The sequence below is a fragment of the Hordeum vulgare genome, chromosome 7H, assembly GCF_904849725.1.
Source record: "Hordeum vulgare subsp. vulgare chromosome 7H, MorexV3_pseudomolecules_assembly, whole genome shotgun sequence".
NCBI classification, from domain to species: Eukaryota; Viridiplantae; Streptophyta; class Magnoliopsida; order Poales; family Poaceae; genus Hordeum; species Hordeum vulgare.
In genome coordinates this window covers 523,763,257-523,782,318 of record NC_058524.1, presented here as the reverse complement: position 1 = coordinate 523,782,318, position 19,062 = coordinate 523,763,257, and the positions used below count along the sequence as shown (strand labels likewise).

The 19,062-nt window shown below is 45.8% G+C and overlaps 1 protein-coding gene across 1 annotated transcript; it reads left to right on the top strand.

Annotated features, from left to right (window-relative positions):
• Nucleotides 1–1,591: 1,591 nt before the first annotated feature.
• On the top strand, nucleotides 1,592–2,350 carry LOC123408971. The gene has a single exon (XM_045101988.1). The coding sequence runs from the start codon at nucleotides 1,815–1,817 to the stop codon at nucleotides 2,094–2,096; it is 282 nt and encodes a 93-aa protein (XP_044957923.1). The 5' UTR covers nucleotides 1,592–1,814; the 3' UTR covers nucleotides 2,097–2,350.
• The last annotated feature ends 16,712 nt before the right edge of the window (nucleotides 2,351–19,062 follow it).

Sequence of the window (19,062 nt, the reverse complement as noted above, 5' to 3'; positions counted from 1 at the left end):
CTTCCTAGGGCCATAAAGGCTGGCACATCGATCATATGAACCGGGGACCTTGCTTTTATCTCGCTAGTATGACTTGCTTGCCCTATACAAATATTGGTCTAATGTCTTCTAAAATTATGTTACCTTTTGCATTATAGTTTTGCTTAATATGGTTAATTTTTACCACAATTACATGTGTGAGAGGAGTATGAAGATGTCAAACTGAAATCATGCTCGTCAGTATAAATCTGGTTACCGTTCCTAATTCCTACAGTGCATTTATACGAAAGCTTAACCTACGAGGTAATGTGGTTAGCCCCTATTTAGGCCTGAAATATTTGTACCTGAGTTCAGCACCACGTCGGATATATCCTAGATTCCTAGTCGAATGATGTACTAATGGCAAGAAATTCATCATACACAGATTAATCGTACACAGATTAATCGTACGCAGATCAATTCCGTTCATCATATTGGTGCATATTCCGTTGCAGATGACAAATCAGCAAATTACATTGCCTTTTGTTGCGTTAAGGTCGTTGTTATAGATTTGTCTAGTGAATTCTTGATGACCCGAAGCATCCAAGTTTACATTCCTTCCCATTCAAGACGGGATCTTCCTTCTAGAGGCTTGGGGAGGGGAAAGGAAAGGCGGCAAGGTAGCTTAGAGAGTCAGCGTTGGCTTGAGATCTCCTTTTGCTTGTACTGAAATTTATTACTCCCTCTGTAACATAATATAAGACGTTACTGTCATATTGTGAAAAAACGTCTTATATTAAGTTTAGTGGGGAGGCCTGAGGGTATATATATTTCTTGTCTTAGTGCACCGAGCTATTTGTGCCCAAACAAAGAATTTGAATTTGAACTCAAAGTAAGCTGTCGATCTGCGGTTTGTCGTCTATCGCCTGGCTCTCAGGTAACTGTGAAATACCACTTGGAGATGAAACCCTGCTAGTAGCCGAGTACAAAAAAGAAAAGGAAAACCCTTGTGTTTGGTTCAGGTGGGACTTATAGGGACTTTTTTAAGTCCCTAAACCAATAAATCCTTAAAAACAAACGCCCTCTAAGACCGCCTCATATTGCCACTGGTTTCGTCCCGATGGTTCCCTCGTTTCTGTCTTGAGAAGGGGGGAAAGGGCAAAACCTGGCTCACCGTGCACACCCCATCTATTCCTTGCGGCGCATGCCACTCCCCGAAAAGGATGGCCGCATTCGTTTCAGCCAGGCAAGGATACGAAATGGAAAAAGGTCGAGGAAGATAAAACGCCGATGGAGCATGTTGCCAGAACGAGGTTGCCGTTGGGTTGCCCCCAGCTTCGTGTCGCCCGCAGTATCGGCATCCTGCCCACCGGGTCCGGGCGAGTCCCCAGCGGACAAGTCACGTCCTTGAAACTGAAACGCTTCTGCCGCAAGCTTGCCTGCCCTGGCATGCCAAACTCATGCATGCTCATGAAAAAGGCATTCTGCAAATTCTCTTGGTAAAAAAACAAACAAACAGTACTGTTCGTTGTCCTGGTAATTATTTTTAGAGGAATATACAGGGAATTTCATCAGAAGCGGCGAATTTAGCACAACGGGGAATTTCTTTCTTTCTCCAGCTAGGAAAGATCTTAGCTTCACCAAGAGGGAAATCATTAGCCAGAATGGCACGGCACGATCGATCTCTCTTAAATGCGCATGTCGAACAGGTTTAAATCGGCATCAAGCATCGGTCCAGCACTCTCCACATTATTCCGCTTACCACATTTCCATCTATAAAAGCCCTTCCAACCTCTGGCACTCCCTTCTCAGTTACAAGGCGTTCAGAGGCAGCCGCCAAACACACACAGACATACATGGGATCCTTGGGCCCTGCCGTGAGCGTGAGCATGGCCAAGGCCAGCGGCGGCACGGCGGCCGTCGGCGGCCAGCAGCAGCAGCAGCCGGAGCGCGGCGCGTTCAGCTGCGGCTTCCGGATGCCGCTGCACTACCCGCGGTACAGGAAGGCGGACTACGAGGCGATGCCGGAGTGGCGCGTCGACTGCCTGCTCCGGGAGTACGGCCTCCCCGTCGCCGGCGACGTCGAGGACAAGAGGAGGTTCGCCATGGGCGCCTTCCTCTGGCCCGGCCAGTACTGATCCACCATCTTACATCTCGCCACTCGGAGCAGATCAGGCCGGTCAGCAAGCCAGCGCCTGGCAGAGGCTGATCAGCAATGGCAGAAGCAACATCACGTACATCCATCCCCATGTATGAACAAAAGAGAGCTTGTGACGATATTATATTCTTATATCTATCATTCTAATAGTAATCTCCAATTCTCTCCGTAGAGAATACATATGATGTTTCTTGGAGTATATGTAAGCAGTGGAAGAAGGACTTGTTTCTGATATTCATACGTGTAATGTAGTGCTTCTTAGGTACCGTGCGACCTTGATCGTTTGGCGAAAAAAGGGTTTCCTCCCGTTTTGTATTATAAAGCAGCCAACCGATACATCCAGCCCGCTGAGGCCATAACACACAACACACGAAAGCCTAAACGAAAAATAAAAGAAAGAAAAGAGAAACAAATGCCGACACCGGCAGATTGACTAAGAGAAGAAGACCGACAACCGCTACATCCGCTGGAGAAGTACCACCGCGTCCCAGCAGCCCGAAGCGTCGCGTACTAAACAACACCTCCAAGAAGGAATGCGACAATGTCACCGCTGTTGCCTGAACAAGTTCTAGGGTTTCCCCCGGTACACGGAGGGTAGTGGTGGAGGGGTATCCCGACGCCCTTCAGGAAGGCTGACGGCGCCCGCAGGCGTCACCGCGTCGGTGCCGGGCAAGCCAGCAGGGATTTCTCCCGGTCCACAACCACCACCACCATCCCAGACACTTCGTCGTGCACCATCCACTTAACCGCCCACCAGTCTGTGTCACCACGATTACCGGACCATCCTCGCCGTCTCACTGGAGCTGCCAACACGAGGCCTGAAGGAGAGAAGGAAACAACGACCACAAAAGCGGCCACCGTTCGATCGAAGAGAGGGGACAACCTCCACCGCTAACGCGGAGCCAACCGGACGCGACGACGAGGACTTGCCAAGCCCTACGACCCGACCGGGCCCACTTGGGTCCGGACAATCCCTATCCCTGCGCTGCAGCTGGCCGACCGACGTGCTGAACACCGCCGCAGACCGCCGCCGCCTCGCCCCACCAGGTGTAGAAGTTAATCATGTTGTTTCTTTAGGATTAGGAAAGAAAGCCAAACCGAGTCTTAGTAGTATTAGGATTCCTAGTCCTAGTCTATTTTCATAGTCCCTTGTGGGCGTGTATAAAAGACACCCTAGGGGTGTTGATTGTAACACCAGAAAAACAAAAAGCAATACAAAGCAAAGGCTCGACACGGACCTTTAGCCATCAAATCCATCGATCAGTTTTATTCGTGTCGCTAGTTACGCAAGTTCCGTCAAGCAGCCGGCCGAAGCAAGAATCGCGTAGGCACGCCTGTACAGCTGCATACGCACGTTCAAAAGCCAACAATTGGTATCTAGAGCCTCGACGATCTATGATTTACGATGACGGACAACAACGCTGAGTCGGTCAAGTCCGGCAGCGGCGGTGCAAAGGCGAACAAGAACGACGACAAGGTGAAGAAGGGCGTCAAGTCAGCAACCAGTGGTGGAGGAACGAGCGGCGCCAACGTCCAGGCGCATCGCAACATCCCCATCCAGTACCCGATGCTCACCGACGCCAACTACGACGTGTGGGCGGTGAAGATGAAGATTATTCTCCGAACCCTCCGAGTGTGGCAGGCAATCACGGACGACGACGTCGATGACCAGTCCGACGAAGGTGCCATGGCCGCCATTGCCCAGTCCGTGCCGGATTCCGTGCTAATGACATTGGCGGAGTTTGAGACGGCAAGAGAGGCATGGAACACACTCAAGGAGATGAGGATCGGAGAAGATCGTGTCACCAAGGCTCGGGCACAAGTGCTGAAGCGCCAATTTCACAAGTTGCAGATGGAGGAAATTGAATCGGTGAACGACTATGCCATGCGTCTTACTACTTTGGTGGGAGAGATCCGCGCGCTTGGTGCAAAGCTCGAGGAGACCGAGATTGTGGAGAAATTTTTCAGTTCAGCGACTGACAAATTCACGTACATCATCGACACGCTAGAGCAGCTTTACGACATCGACGACATGACCATAACGGAGGCGATTGGACGCCTGCGGGCGTGGGAAGAGAATGCTCGTGGCTGTCGAAAAGGCAAAGGAGGAGGTAGTGACCAACTCATGTACTCGCGTGCAGATTGGGAGGCCCCAAGTAGCAAAGGAAGGCGTGACGGTGGCGAAGGCTCAAGCAACACGAAGGGCGATGGACAAACCGGAAAAGGCAAAGGAAAAGGCAAACCACAAGGTCGTGGTAAGGCGGGCCAATCTAAAGAGCAGAAACCACGGAACTTGGACTTGTCCGAGGTCAAGTGCTATAACTGCAATAAGATGGGTCACTTTGCGAAGGATTGTCCAAAGCCTAACAAGCGGGAGATCAAGGCAAATTTGGCAAAGGAGGAAGACGAAGGTCCAGGTCTTCTGATGGCCGAAGTTTGTGATCTCGCTGAAACAGTGGTTGTGAAACCAAGCCAGAAGGTGCTACTTCATGAGAAGAATGTGACACCTAAGTTATCCGGGGATCACAACGTGTCGTGGTATCTCGACACGGGTGCCAGTAACCACATGACGGGATGCAAGGAGAAATTTCTCAAGCTGGAATATGATGTTGAAGGCTCGGTCAAGTTTAGTGATGGTTCAAATATGGAGATTTGTGGGCAAGGATCTGTCCTCTTCGAGGGTCTCACAGGCGAACATCGCATACTCACCGGAGTGTACTACATCCCACGGCTTCGCAACAACATCATCTCTATCGGGAAGCTTGACGAGAATGGATGCAAGGTGGATATCGAGAACGGAGTGATGACGATCTTCGACAACCTCCGGAACGTGCTAACTCGTGTTAGTCGCACACGGAACAGGCTCTATATCCTCAACCTTGATCAATCTCAACCGGAGTGTTGGCTCGCCAAGAGTGATGATGATTCATGGTTATGACATGCTAGATTTGGACACGTTAACTTCTACGCCTTGAAGAAGATGTCAAAGATGGAGATGGTATCCGGGATGCCAGTTATCGACCATGTTGATCGAGTATGTGACGGGTGCTTGGTTGGAAAACAGCACCGCAGGCCATTCCCTGCTCAGTCTACCTATCGTGCAAGTGATGCACTCGAGCTGCTCCATGGTGATCTATGTGGCCCTATCACCCCGGCAACTCACGCTGGAAAGAAGTATTTCTTCCTTGTGGTAGATGACTACTCGAGATATATGTGGGTCATTCTCCTACGATCTAAAGATGAGGCGTTTGAAGCATTCAAGAAGCTAAAGGCTGCAACGGAGATGGAACACAAGTTGAAGGTTCGCGCTCTACGGACAGATCACGGCGGAGAGTTTACGTCGAACGAATTCAACGATTACTGCGAGAAGATTGGCATAAAAAGGTTCCTCACGGCACCTTACACGCCACAACAGAACGGGGTCATTGAAAGGCGCAATCGAACCGTCGTTGACATGGCAAGGAGTTTACTTAAGAGCAAGAACCTGCCGGGGACTTTTTGGGGAGAAGCTGTCTCGACAGCGGTCTATCTTCTCAACCGGGCTCCAACGAAGGCGGTGATCGGCAAGACTCCGTATGAAGCAATTTACGGACGTAAGCCGAATGTGTCTCATCTACGGACATTCGGGTGCGTGGCACATGTGAAGACGGCGGAGCCGCACCTCTCAAAGCTTGCCGATCGTAGCACCAAGATGGTGTTCATCGGATACGAGAGCAGTTCTGGCACCAAGGCATACCGTTTCTACGATCCACAAACCAAGCGTCTACGGATTTCACGCGACGTCGTGTTTGAAGAAAACCAAGCGTGGAATTGGAGCGCCGCAACCGACGATGCTCCAAACAGTAACATATTTGCAGTTGAATTTCCAACTGATGATGATGCAGGGGAGGATGTCCAGGTGGTTGGCAAGACGCCCAACCAAGGTGACCACAATGGTAGTGATCATCATGGTGCCGACACCGGCGACAACGCGCATAGGTCGCAAGGAGATAGCGACAACGCCGCGCACGACACAGGCGGAGATCTCGACGACAACATCGACAACGAGGCGCATAGTGACGACGGCAATCAAGATGATGGTCACGGTCACGACGACTACGCCGACGACACGGATGTCGATGACACACCAAGGTCTCAGCCGTCTTCCTCAAGTGCATCAACACCGACACAATTTGTGTCGCCTCCTTCGCAAGCCACAACGGATTCCTCATGGCCTCGTCGCTACAAGACCCTCAAGAAAGTCTACAAGTACACAAAGCCAGTTACGCTCGAGTACTCCGGACTATGTCTGTTCGGAGTTGAGGAGCCGGCGAACTTCGTAGAGGCGAGCAAAAGTCCTAGCTGGACGCACGCCATGGATGAGGAGATGAAGGCAATTGAGAGCAATGGCACGTGGACTTTGGTAACCCGACCTCCAAACCAAAAGACGATAGGTTTGAAGTGGGTTTACAAGTTAAAGAAGGACACGGAGGGTGCCATTGTGAAGTACAAGGCAAGACTCGTTGCAAAGGGCTACGTTCAACGTCAAGGAGTTGACTATGATGAGGTGTTTGCACCGGTTGCTCGAATCGAGACGGTGAGAGTGCTCCTAGCTTTGGCAGCACAAGAGGATTGGAAGGTTCATCATATGAATGTTAAATCCGCTTTCCTCAACGGCGATCTCACGGAAGAAGTGTACGTGGAACGAACAACCCCTCGGCTACGAGAAGAAAGGCGAAGAAGGGAAAGTTTACAAGCTCAAAAAGGCACTTTACGGGTTGAAGCAAGCGCCAAGAGCTTGGAACTCAAAGTTAGACCGAAGTCTGGTCTCGCTCGGGTTCAAGAGATGTCCCCTCGAGCACGCAGTCTATACAAAGAACTCCAAAGGCTCAAACCTGCTAGTTGGAGTTTATGTCGACGATCTGATTATCACCGGAGATAGCATACAAGAAATTGAACGTTTCAAGGCGCAAATGAAGAACAAGTTTAGCATGAGTGATCTGGGATTACTCAGCTGTTACTTGGGCATCGAAGTGAAGCAAAGCTCCGAAGAGATTTCCCTATGTCAATCGACTTATGCGGTCAAGTTATTGGAAAAGTGTGGCATGTCCGATTGCTACGAGACACAAGTTCCAATGGACCAACATCACAAGTTGAGCAAGTGTAGCTCAAATCTGCCGGTGGACACCATAATGTATCGAAGCGTTGTGGGCAGCCTAAGATATTTGGTGCATACCCGACCTGACTTGGCTTATTCAGTCGGGATCGTGAGTCGTTTCATGGAGAATCCGACAACCGAGCACATGAGCGCGGTCAATCAAATCTTGCGCTATGTGAAAGGCACCATTAATATTGGTTGCACGTACAGAAAGGGAAAGGAAGGATTGATCCTTCGTGGATATTCAGATAGTGACATGGCAGGTGATGTTGATGACCGAAAGAGCACAACGGGCATGGTTTTCTACCTTGGCCCGAATCCGATTAGCTGGAATTCTCAGAAGCAAAAGGTGGTGGCACTGTCTTCATGCGAGGCAGAATACATAGCGGCAAGCACGGCGGCTTGTCAAGCAGTGTGGCTGAGAAGACTCCTAGCTATTCTTGCAAAGCGGGAGGTGCAGAAGGTGTCACTGAAGATCGATAACCAAGCTGCAATCTCGTTGTGCAAAAATCCGGTTCATCACGAAAGGAGCAAGCACATAGATACCCGGTTCCACCATATCCTGGAGTGCACTGGAGAAGGGGTGATCGAGGTTCAACATGTGAACATGAAAGACCAACTTGCCGATATTTTCACCAAGTCCCTCGGTCGACAGAAGTTCATCGAGATGAGGAAGAAAGTCGGAGTGCAAGAAGTGAAGTCAAGCAACAAGATTAAGGAGGTGAATGTAGAAGTTAATCATGTTGTTTCTTTAGGATTATGAAAGAAAGCCAAACCGAGTCCTAGTAGTATTAGGATTTCTAATCCTAGTCTATTTCCATAGTCCCTTGTGTACGTGTATAAAAGACACCCTAGGAGTGTTGATTGTAACACCAGAAAAACGAAAAACAATACAAAGCAAAGGCTCGACACGGGCCTTTAGCCATCAAATCCATCGATCAGTTTTATTCGTGTCACTAGTTACGCAAGTTCCGTCAAGTAGCCGGCCGAAGCAAGAATCGCGTAGGCACGCCTGTACAGCTGCATACGCACGTTCAAAAGCCAACATCAGGGAGCGGAATCACCGAGGCGGCAGAAGCAACATCACGTACATCCATCCCCATGTATGAACAAGACAGAGCTTGTGACGATATTATATTCTTATATCTATCATCTAATCGTAATCTCCAATTCTCTCCGTAGAGAATACGTACATACCGTGTTTCTTGGAGTATATGTAAGCAGTGGAAGGAGGGCTTGTTTCTGATATTCATACGTGTAATGTAGTGCTTCTTAGGTACCGTGCGACCTTGATCGTTTTACTCTGCAGTTCTGTAGTTCCGATCGTTTTGCACAGGCTCCAGGGTCCTAAAAATCCGCTCTCTTGTTTGAGGCGTGTCACCTTCCTGCTTGTGTGTTCTAAGTTCTGACTAGTAGGGCAGAAGGCACGCCGCACCTGAGTTTAAGCCCGTCATTTAGCAAATTTGTTTTTATGTAATATTTATTTTCATAATTATTTTGGTAATTTTATCTTTTTACTTGGAAAAAAGTATGAAAATTTGTTCGTCATAATTATTGGTTGGCTATAGTTACCGCTTATCCACTATTATTATTTTTAGAAAAGTGATATAATTTTTATTGGTTTTTTGGTAAAATTATCTTTTTAAGTTTAATTTTAAAGAAGGAGTAAAAAATGTGGATTCATTGTAATCATAGCTTATTGTTTGACCGCAATTACTATTTACAAAAAAGTGATGTAATGTTCATTTTCAATTTTTGTTGGTAATTTTAAATTTTGAAGAAGAAGTGGAACAAATCGGTAATTTTGTAATCTTAATAATTTTAATTTCAAAGGAGAAGGGGGTTAAGGAGAAATAATATATGTTTTCATTTTTCTTGGAAATTTTATCTCCTTAATTTGAATTTTAAAGAAGAAGGGGGAATAAATAAATAATATATGTTTTCATTTTTCTTGGGAATTTTATCTCCTTAATTTGTATTTTAAAGAAGAAGGAGAAAAAAGAGGAATGTTGTTCATTGGGGGGGGGGGGAGGTATTGTTCATCGTACTCGTAGTTATTATTTGACCACTACTATTATTTTGTAGAAAAGTGATGTATTTATTGTTTTCAACTTTTTGTATTTTTATCACATTAATTTTAAAAAGTGGTGTAATATTTGATAGAACTTGGGGGAATGTTTTTTTTTTTGTAAATTTTAACTGTTAAATTTTAATTTCAAAAAAGAGGGGAATGTCAAAAGGAAAAGGAAAAAAAAATAAGGGTTATTGTTCATCGTGGGGTTTTTCTTGAGAATTTTATCTCCTTAATTTGAATTTTAAAGAAGAAGGGAATAAATAAATAATATATGTTTTCATTTTTCTTGAGAATTTTATCTCCTTAATTTGTATTTTAAAGAAGAATGAGAAAAAAGAGGTATGTTGTTCATTGGTGGGGGGGGGGAGGTATTGTTCATCGTACTCGTAGTTATTGTTTGACCACTACTATTATTTTGTAGAAAAGCGATGTATTTATTGTTTTCAATTTTTTGTATTTTTATCACATTAATTTTAAAAAGTGGTGTAATATTTGTTAGAACTTGGGGGAATGTTTTTTTTTTGTAAATTTTAATCGTGGGGTTCATTTTTTTTGTGTCTTTTTATCTCTTTAATTTTAATTTCAAAAAAGATGTCGGGGAGAGCCCCGACCACAAATTAGGTTTCTTTTTGTAATTATTAACTTTTTAATTATTTTTAGAAGGGGTTTTAAAAATAACAAAGGTAAAAGTAATAATAAATTAGTGCTTGTTACAGAAAAGTGATGTAATGTTTATTTTAAAACTCGAAGATTGTTTTTTTTGTAATTTTAACTTTTTAATTTTAATTTTGAAAAAGGGGGTTTTAAAAAAAGGAAACACAAGACTCTATTTCGTTTTAAAAAAGGAAGACGGGCCGATAGTGTTTGCCGAATGTTACTGTTCATAAAAATGCACTGTTCATTCGTAGTTGATCCATAGTTACTGTTCAATAAAGGGTATTATTCAGAGGTTACTATTCACCGCCGCACTGTTTACCCGGGGACACGTGGCGGCTGGGGGAAGCCCAGCGCCAGCACGCGGGAGGTCCCTCGTGGCTCGCTGCTTAGCAGCTTTAATATATAGGTATATAAGTCTTTAGTTGTTGCAAGCTTTTCGCTGCTCTTACAACTGATCACCACTTCACCAGTTACCACCACCCATTTGTAATTTGTTTCTTGAGTTATTTGCTGAGATTGGCAATCGTACTAAAAAAGTTTTTTTTAGAGTTACTAAGAAGTTCTGAACCTGGAATGCCCCGCTGACAGTTTGCTGCTAGCAACGAGCTCTCGGTTTGGCAACAGAAGGTAAATGTTAATTTACCAAACTGAACAATTCTTGGCCTTGCTTCCTTCCCCATCAAATACTTGGGCCTCCCGCTATCGGTTTAGCAACTTCGGAAAGTTGATTTCCAATTCCTTGAAGATAAGATTGTGGGTTTGTGGCAAGGCTTGTGCGTTGGATGGGCAAAATACTATCACCATGGGTGAGGAGCACTTTTTTTTTGAATACGAGTGTGCGTATCATATATATTATAGAAGGAGATAAAAGAGGGGAAGAACCCCTCCACAGTTTTACAAGACGTGTCTATATGATGCTCATACCTCACTCCACCCGCTATAGTAGCCGACTATTCGCCTTGCGCCCCCGCGAGGAGGCCCTCCAGTGCGCCTTTGTCTCTTAGCAGTCCAACCTCTTGCCACACTACGCATTCGCTCACAATTATGCGTAGCACGTCGCACATACATGTGGTCTTGCCATCAAATACAACGGCGTTGCGATGCTTCCAGAGCTGCCACATGGTTAGAAGACAAATAGTGCGCGCCATCCTTGCAAGCCGTTTCGGCTGGTGATCGTGGCCGTTCCTTGCACACCAGTCCGGAAGGGATTCTCCGGTGCGCGGCTCGCCGTGACCCATGCCTTGGGCGGCAGAATCCTGGACCAAATGTCCCTCACGAATACGTAGTGCAGGAGCAAATGGTCGATCGTTTCTTCACGCTAGTCGCAAAAGGGCAAGCCGTCTGGTGCGGTAATCCTCTGCGCGCCAATCTGTCCGAGGTCCAGCATCGACCCTTGGCAGCAAGCCATGCAAAGAAGCGACATCTTAGCGGCGCTCTGGATCTCCATGAGAATGTTGTCGTGGGAGCGACCTCGAGCCCCCAAAACTTTGCCAGTAGGCCGACCTGGCCGAGAACTGCCCATGCTGGGTCCAAGACCAGATAGTGGAATCCCGTCTCTGAGCATCATATTGGTGGAATCCCGTCTTTGAGCATCGAGTTGGGTGGTTGTCACCATGGTCCACACAGTCATGAATTGCTCAAGATCCGCCAAGTCGATGGAGGGCCCGGTATTACGCGCCCAGCTGCCGTGGTGACTGCGTCATGTACAATTTGAGAGGACTTCGCCCGAGTAGAAGCTCGCTCATACAACCGTGGCGCCACTTCCTGGAGCCGAGATTCGTGGAGCCAGCGGTCTTTCCAAAAAAGGGTGTCCTTCCTGTCTCCGAGTGCTACACGCATAGCCGCATGTAACAACTGCCTTGATTCTTTTGGGATGGAGAAGGAAAATTCCGCCCAAGGCCTGCTTCCGTCCGTTTTCTGCAGTCACAACCACGTGGTTTGCAGTGCAACGTTCATTTATCGCAAGTCCGTAACGCCCAGTGCACCGGCCCATTTTGGCCGGCAGACGATATCCCATGCCACGACACACTTGCTACCTCCGGCCTCCGCCTCCCGCTCCAGAGAAACCCTTGGCAGATTTTTCCTAGCCGCGAGCATTTTCGACGGAAGGCCCATAGCCAGCATCGAGTGGATCAGTATTGCGTTGAGGACAGATTGAACCAAAAGTAGTTTGCTGCTCGTTGGTAAGGATGCCGCTCTCCAGCGTGGCAGGCACGCAGCAGGATGCTCCACGAGTCCTCGAAGGCCGCGGTTTGCTTCCTGATGATCAGGGGGAGCCCCAAGTACTTGCACAAAAATCTGGCAATCGAGCAACCAAGCATGTCTCGCACTAGCTGAAGAGTCAGTGATCACCTCCCAAGTAATTTATCACATCACCACCCTTAATACTCCTCCGAGCACTCTACATGGCATTAAGAAAATTGAGCTAACCTTCCTTCGGGCATGCACGAAGAAGACAACTAGGGCAAAGTGCAAGGTCGATCGGAACTCCGTTTGCGGCCCAACTGACCTTGCAGTCTTGGAAATCCTCTATCTTGCCAAGTTTGTTTAGGATAAGATGGCTTTGATTTGAATGGAAGAAGCTAACGAAGATGTGGGTTGGATTGGGAAATCCTTGTGATGAGTTGGACTCGTGACCTCTTCTACGCCTTCACGCGCATTACGATTGGCATTGGGTCTTGTGCACCTTTTTTTGAATTCTCCTTGGGTCAATGGAGGAAAACTAATCAATGCGATCCACTCATATTCGAGGCCTCCTTGAGTAAAATTAAAAGGTCAAGGAAGCTATGCACGTGGATGCATGGCTTGCCAAGATCAAGCTCCCCACCCTTTGAAAGATGACACATATCCGGAAATTTTTCACTCTTTCTGCTCGCACGCGTGCCATCCTCATTACGGAGGACACTTAGGAAACCATCACTTGGAAGCATACAGTGATTGGGCACTGCTCGACCACATCCGCACACAATGCCCCATTCTTGGAGACTACTCGCTTGCCCATGAGCCCTGCAGTTTGGAAGGCTTGGGCTCCTCCAAAGGTCATTTTTTGCTTGGCTGGCAATTCAAAATCGGATTTGGACTGTGGGTAGATGGGAGAAATGTCGGGGAACGTTGCATGGGAAACAAAAAATTTCTTACGCACACGAAGACCCATCATGGTGATGTTCATATACGAGAGGGAGATTTGATCCACATACCCTTGTAGATCACTCAGCGGGAAGCGTTAATAAACGCAGTTGATGTAGTGGTACAACTTTGTGATTCAAATCACCGTCGTCCCACGATCCGTTCCGATCTTGCGCCGAACGGACGGCACCTCCGCGTTCAACACACGTACAGCTCGATGACGATCTCGGCCTTCTTGATCCAACAAGAGAGAAGGAGAAGTAGATGAGTTCTCTGGCAGCGTGACGACCCTCCGGTGGCGGTGATGATCTACTCCTGCAGGGCTCTGCCCGAGCTCCGCAGAAATCCGATCTATAGGAAGAACTACGTGGTATAGGTTTGAGTTGCACGTGGAAAAATTGTGTCTCGAAAACCCTAAAAGCACCAGTATATATAGGAGGGGAGGGGCTAGCCTTGGTGCACAATTCGGTTTAGGAAGGAGGAGTCCTCCTCTTCCTTCCCATTTTTTGTTCTTTCCTTTGGTACTTTTACTTGTGGCGCCATAGCCCTCTTGGGCTGGCTCCACCAGCCCACTAAGGACTTGGTGCTCCACCCTAAGGCTATGGGCTCACTCCCGGTTGGGTGGGCCCCTCCCGGTAAACACCGGGAACCCATTCGTCACACCCGGTACAGTGCCGGAAATGTCCGAAACTTCCCGGTGACCAAATGAAACCATCCTATATATCAATCTTCGTTTCCTGACCATTTCGGAAACCCTCGTGACGTCCGTGATCTCATCCGGGACTCCGAACAACATTCGGTAACCACACATATAACTCAACTATACTAAAACATCATCGAACCTTTCAAACACCAATAACTCAAGTATACCGAAACGTCATCGAACCTTAAGTGTGTAGACCCTGCGGGTTCGAGAACTATGCATACATGACCCGAGACACCCCTCGGTCAATATCCAATAGCGGGACCTGGATGCCCATATTGGATCCTAGCTACATATTCTCTGAAGATCTTATCGGTTGAACCTCAGTGTCAAGGATTCATATAATCCCGTATGTCATCCACTTTGTCCTTCGGTATGTTACTTTGCCCGAGATTCGATCGTCGGTATCCGCATACCTATTTCAATCTCGTTACCGGCAAGTCTCTTTACTCGTTCCGTAATACAAGATCCCGTGACTTACACTTAGCAACATTGCTTGCAAGGCTTGTTTGTGATGTTGTATTACCGAGTGGGCCCCGAGATACCTCTCCGTCACACGGAGTGACAAATCCAGTCTTGATCCATGCTAACTCAATGGACACCTTCGGAGATACCTGTAGAGTACCTTTATAGTCACCCAGTTACGTTGTGACGTTTGATATAATCACTCCTTAGCCTTGGTACTCCCTCCGTCCGGAAAAAGATGTCCACCCTGTAGTTCATTTACAATTTTGCAAAGCAACCCTTCTAATTTTTAAATTGTTGCTAATCAGCCTTCCTACTTGTTCTTCCTTCCCCAGATTCCCCCGTCGGCCACCGTGCCGTGGTCGTCCGTCATCCCATCCACCGTCGGGCCCAGCGCTCTACGTCGGCGACACAGAGGCTACTCAAGCTCCTGCTGCTTAGACTCCATTGGGGAAAAACTAGATCCCCCGCCGGAGAGACCCTGGCCTGTCCGCTGACGTCGTCATCGCCGGCCACCAGATCCTCGAGGAGGATGAGTACGAGGGGTACGTGACGCCGACGCGCACAACCCGAGCAGCACGGCCTCGTCCCGGAGGAGGGAGGAATCCGAGGGGCTCGAGGAGGAGGAGCGCTACGCCGACGAGCAGGACGAGCAACATCGCCTCCAACACCGGCGCCGCTTGCAGAAACAAGCGCCTCGCCCCGGGCAACGCTGGCGCCCCGGTTATGCTCCTGCTGCTGCATCGAAGGTCCCTGCCGCGTTTGATGCTTTGCTGATGCCAAGTTCGTCCCTGCTGTTGCTGCATCGTAGGTCCTGACATTTCTCTACTGATGCCAAGTTCGTCCTGCTGCTACTCCATCGAAGGTCCTGACATTTCTCTGCTGATGCCAAGTTCATCTCTGCTGCTTTTAAATCCTCTATGACTTCTGCGTTGTTACTTCTGCGTTGTGTGAATATAATTTCTGCGTTGTTACTTCTGCTTTAAATCATTCAGACAATGAAAGGAGCTGAATCATTCAGACAACGGAAGATAGGGAATGAAAGGAGTTGAAGATAGGGAATGAAAGGAGCTGAATCATTTCAGTTGTTGCTAATTAAAAATGATGTGTTTCTTTTCGTTCTTTTTCTCTTTTAATTTGGCCAGTGCTGCTGGGCCAGTATATAATGCTCCTCGTGCGATTCTCACACATTCTCGTACATTTACAACCAGATGTAAATGTGACTAAAAGGGTTGTCTTACAATGTAAATGCAAAACAAAATTGTAAGTGAACTACAGGGTGAACTAAATGTAAATGTGAGTGCGTGACTGCGTGACAACGGCTTAAAGCTATAGCTAGCTGAATCCCTCCTCACCTGAAACGTATTTACAGATCTTAGTTCAGTCAAGTCAATTGTCAACAGTCAAGACTCGGAGGCTGTTCTGAATCCCTCCTCGCCTGAAACGTATTTACAGATCTTGTAGAAGTATAAGTACATAGCTAATTCAGCATTTAGTCCTGTTTAAATACACATCAAATGGAAAACAATCTGCAAAATTCAGTTAACTCTTTAGTTATTGCTAATTTAGTTATTTTAACTTGAAGATACAACCAGATTCATCTTTTTCCATTTGTTGCCATTATGCTGCTAACCAGATTCATCTTTTTCCATTTATCATTGATTATAGATAGAAGCAGAGGAACGACTATGGATTTGAACTTGATGGCTGAAGAGGAGGAAGGAGCTCGAGATGGTCATGCTATTGATTTGAACTTGATGGCTGAAGAGGAGGAAGGAGCTCGAGATGGTCATGCTATTGATTTGAACTTGATGGCTGAAGAGGAGGAAGGAGCTCGAGAGGGTCATGCTATGGATTTGAACTTGATGGCTAAAGAGGAGGAAGGAGCTCGAGATGCTCATGCTATTGATTTGAACTTGATGGTTGAAGAGGAGGAAGGAGCTCGAGATGGTCATGCTATGGATTTGAACTTGATGGCTAAAGAGGAGGAAGGAGCTCGAGAGGGTCATGCTATGGATTTGAACTTGATGGCTGAAGAGGAGGAAGAAGCTCGATATGGTCATGCTATTGATTTGAACTTGATGGCTGAAGAGGAGGAAGGAGCTCGACATGGTCATGCTATGGATACGAACTTGATGGCTGAAGAGGAGAAACAAGCTCGAGAGGAAGAAGCTGATGCACAAGGTAATGCAAAAAAGAAGGAGCTAACAGACAATGAGAGGTTCGGTGTTTACTTTGCTCTGCGAGTAATCGAGCTCAGAGATGGGGAGGTTCATCCATATGATAAGGTGCTCATCGCAACGCTGATGAATGTATGTGTACGAACAGTTTCAAGAATATGGAATCTAGCGAAAGAACAACTTGACTTAGGCCAAGAAGTGAACGTTTCAAGCAAGAAGAAGGGGAATGTTGGTAGAAAGAGAAAAGAGCTAGACTTGGCGAGAACAGCTACGGTCCCACTGAACAGAAGAAGGACAATCAGATCTCTTGCAAGGTGTTTGGGTGTTCCCCGCTCGACGCTACATGATAGGTTTCAGTTAAAAGAGCTGAAACGCATCACTAACACTGTCAAGCCCTTCCTCAAGCCAACCAACAAGATAGCGAGACTGAAATTTTGCATATCCATGATGGATGAGCACTCGATATCAACCCCCTATCCTAGCTTCAAATCAATGAATAATATGGTTCATATAGACGAGAAATGGTATGACATGACCAGGGTTAAGAACACTTACTATGTACTGCCCGGAGAACCTGAAGCTGAGCGCACCGTGTCAAACACTAACAGTATTGGGAAGGTCATGTTCTTGACCGCCGTGGCAAAGCCCCGGTACAATGATGAAGGAGAGATGACATTTGATGGAAAGATTGGGACTTGGGCGTTTGTTGTTGAGACAGAGGCTCAACGGAACAATCAAAATAGAGATAGAGGAATGATTGAGGTGAAATCAGTGAAGGTAACCAGACATGTATGCAGAGAGTACCTGATCAATAAAGTAATCCCGGCAATCCAAGACAAGTGGCCCGACGATGACGAGGGCACCACAATCTTCATTCAACAAGACAATGCAAAGCCTCATGTTCTTCCTAACGATCCAGGTTTTTGAGAAGCAGTGGAACAAACAGATTTGGACATTCGATTGTTACAACAACCTCCAAACAGCCCCGAGTTCAATGTTTTAGACCTGTGCTTCCACCGATCTCTCCAATGCCTAACCGACTGCAGAGCGCCTATGAATATCCGGGAACTAATACAGGGTGTAGAGGAGGAGTTTGAGAACTATGAGGCTCATAAGCTGTTCAAGAGCTTCATCACACTCCAAGCAGTCATGGTAAGAGTCATGGAAGATCAAGGAGGAAATAGCTACAAAATGCCTCATTTGCACAAAGATCGCTTACAAAATGTCGGGGAGGAAATAATCGGTGTGTATTGCAGTGCCGAGCTAATTACCGACACAGTGGCCATTCTTGAACAAGGATAATAGACTAAGGAAAAGGAAAGCAGTAGATAGGGAAATGAAAAGAAATGATAGGAATTCGTGTCATGTGTCATGTGTATGCCATGTGTGATATGTATGTCTTGTGTCATGTGTTCAATGAGATAAGATTGGAGTATGTCATGTGATTTATTTGGATTTATTTCAATTATTTGGATTTATATGAATTTATTTGGATTTATATGAATTTATTTTAATTATTTGGATTTATATGAATTTATTTGGATTTATTTGAATTATTAGAATTTATTTGGATTTATTTGAATTATTTGGATTTTTATGAATTTATTTGGATTTATATGAATTTATTTTAATTATTTGGATTTATATGAATTTATTTGGATTTATTTGAATTATTAGAATTTATTTGGATTTATTTGAATTATTTGGATTTTTATGAATTTATTTGGATTTATATGAATTTATTTTAATTATTTGGATTTATATGAATTTATTTGGATTTATTTGAATTATTAGAATTTATTTGGATTTATTTGAATTATTTGGATTTTTATGAATTTATTTGAATTATTTAAATTAATTTGACAATAAAATCTTATGACAAGATATAAAGACAAAACTTGAGTTCACAGAAATAATATCTTCATTAAGGGTCATTACAAGATGTACAAAGTCATTACAAGGAGTTGGAAGAAGAGAAATAATATGTTCATCAAGGGTCATTACAAGTTGTACACATGAGTTCCAAACATACAAGAGACTTGAACTTGCACAGTTATAAACTGAGAACAACAGATCTTAAATTCAAATTGCGTCTTCTACATTCTGAAGATGCAACTTGTGGTTCTATCATTGCAAATCCCGAACGAATTTTCCCTTCCAGTAAAGGAACAAGCCACTGCTTCTATTGCTCCTTAGTTCCATATCTCAACAGGACCTACAATGTGATTTTCATATTATAAATAAATTGTTGGATACAAAATTACTTCAAAAGAAGTCTGAGGTATCACAAAATTGTTTTGAACCTGGGAAGCTGCCATAATTTTCCCTGGCCATAAAAACGGATGGGGCAGTACCTTCACTCTTTTGTGCAGGATCTTCATATGCAACCTGAAGTTTAGCAAGATTGTTTTGAGTTTCAACATGCTCTTGCTTATCCTGCAGAATTTCCTGGGAAAGCTGTCACAACTATTATCAGGGAGTACTGAGGATGAATAATATCAACAGGGATACTACAACGACTAAGAAGAAGGTGAATTTATTTGTCATACTTAGCCTACATTACATGTTCATGTCAGTCCATGAACATGCAAATTATTGTTCATG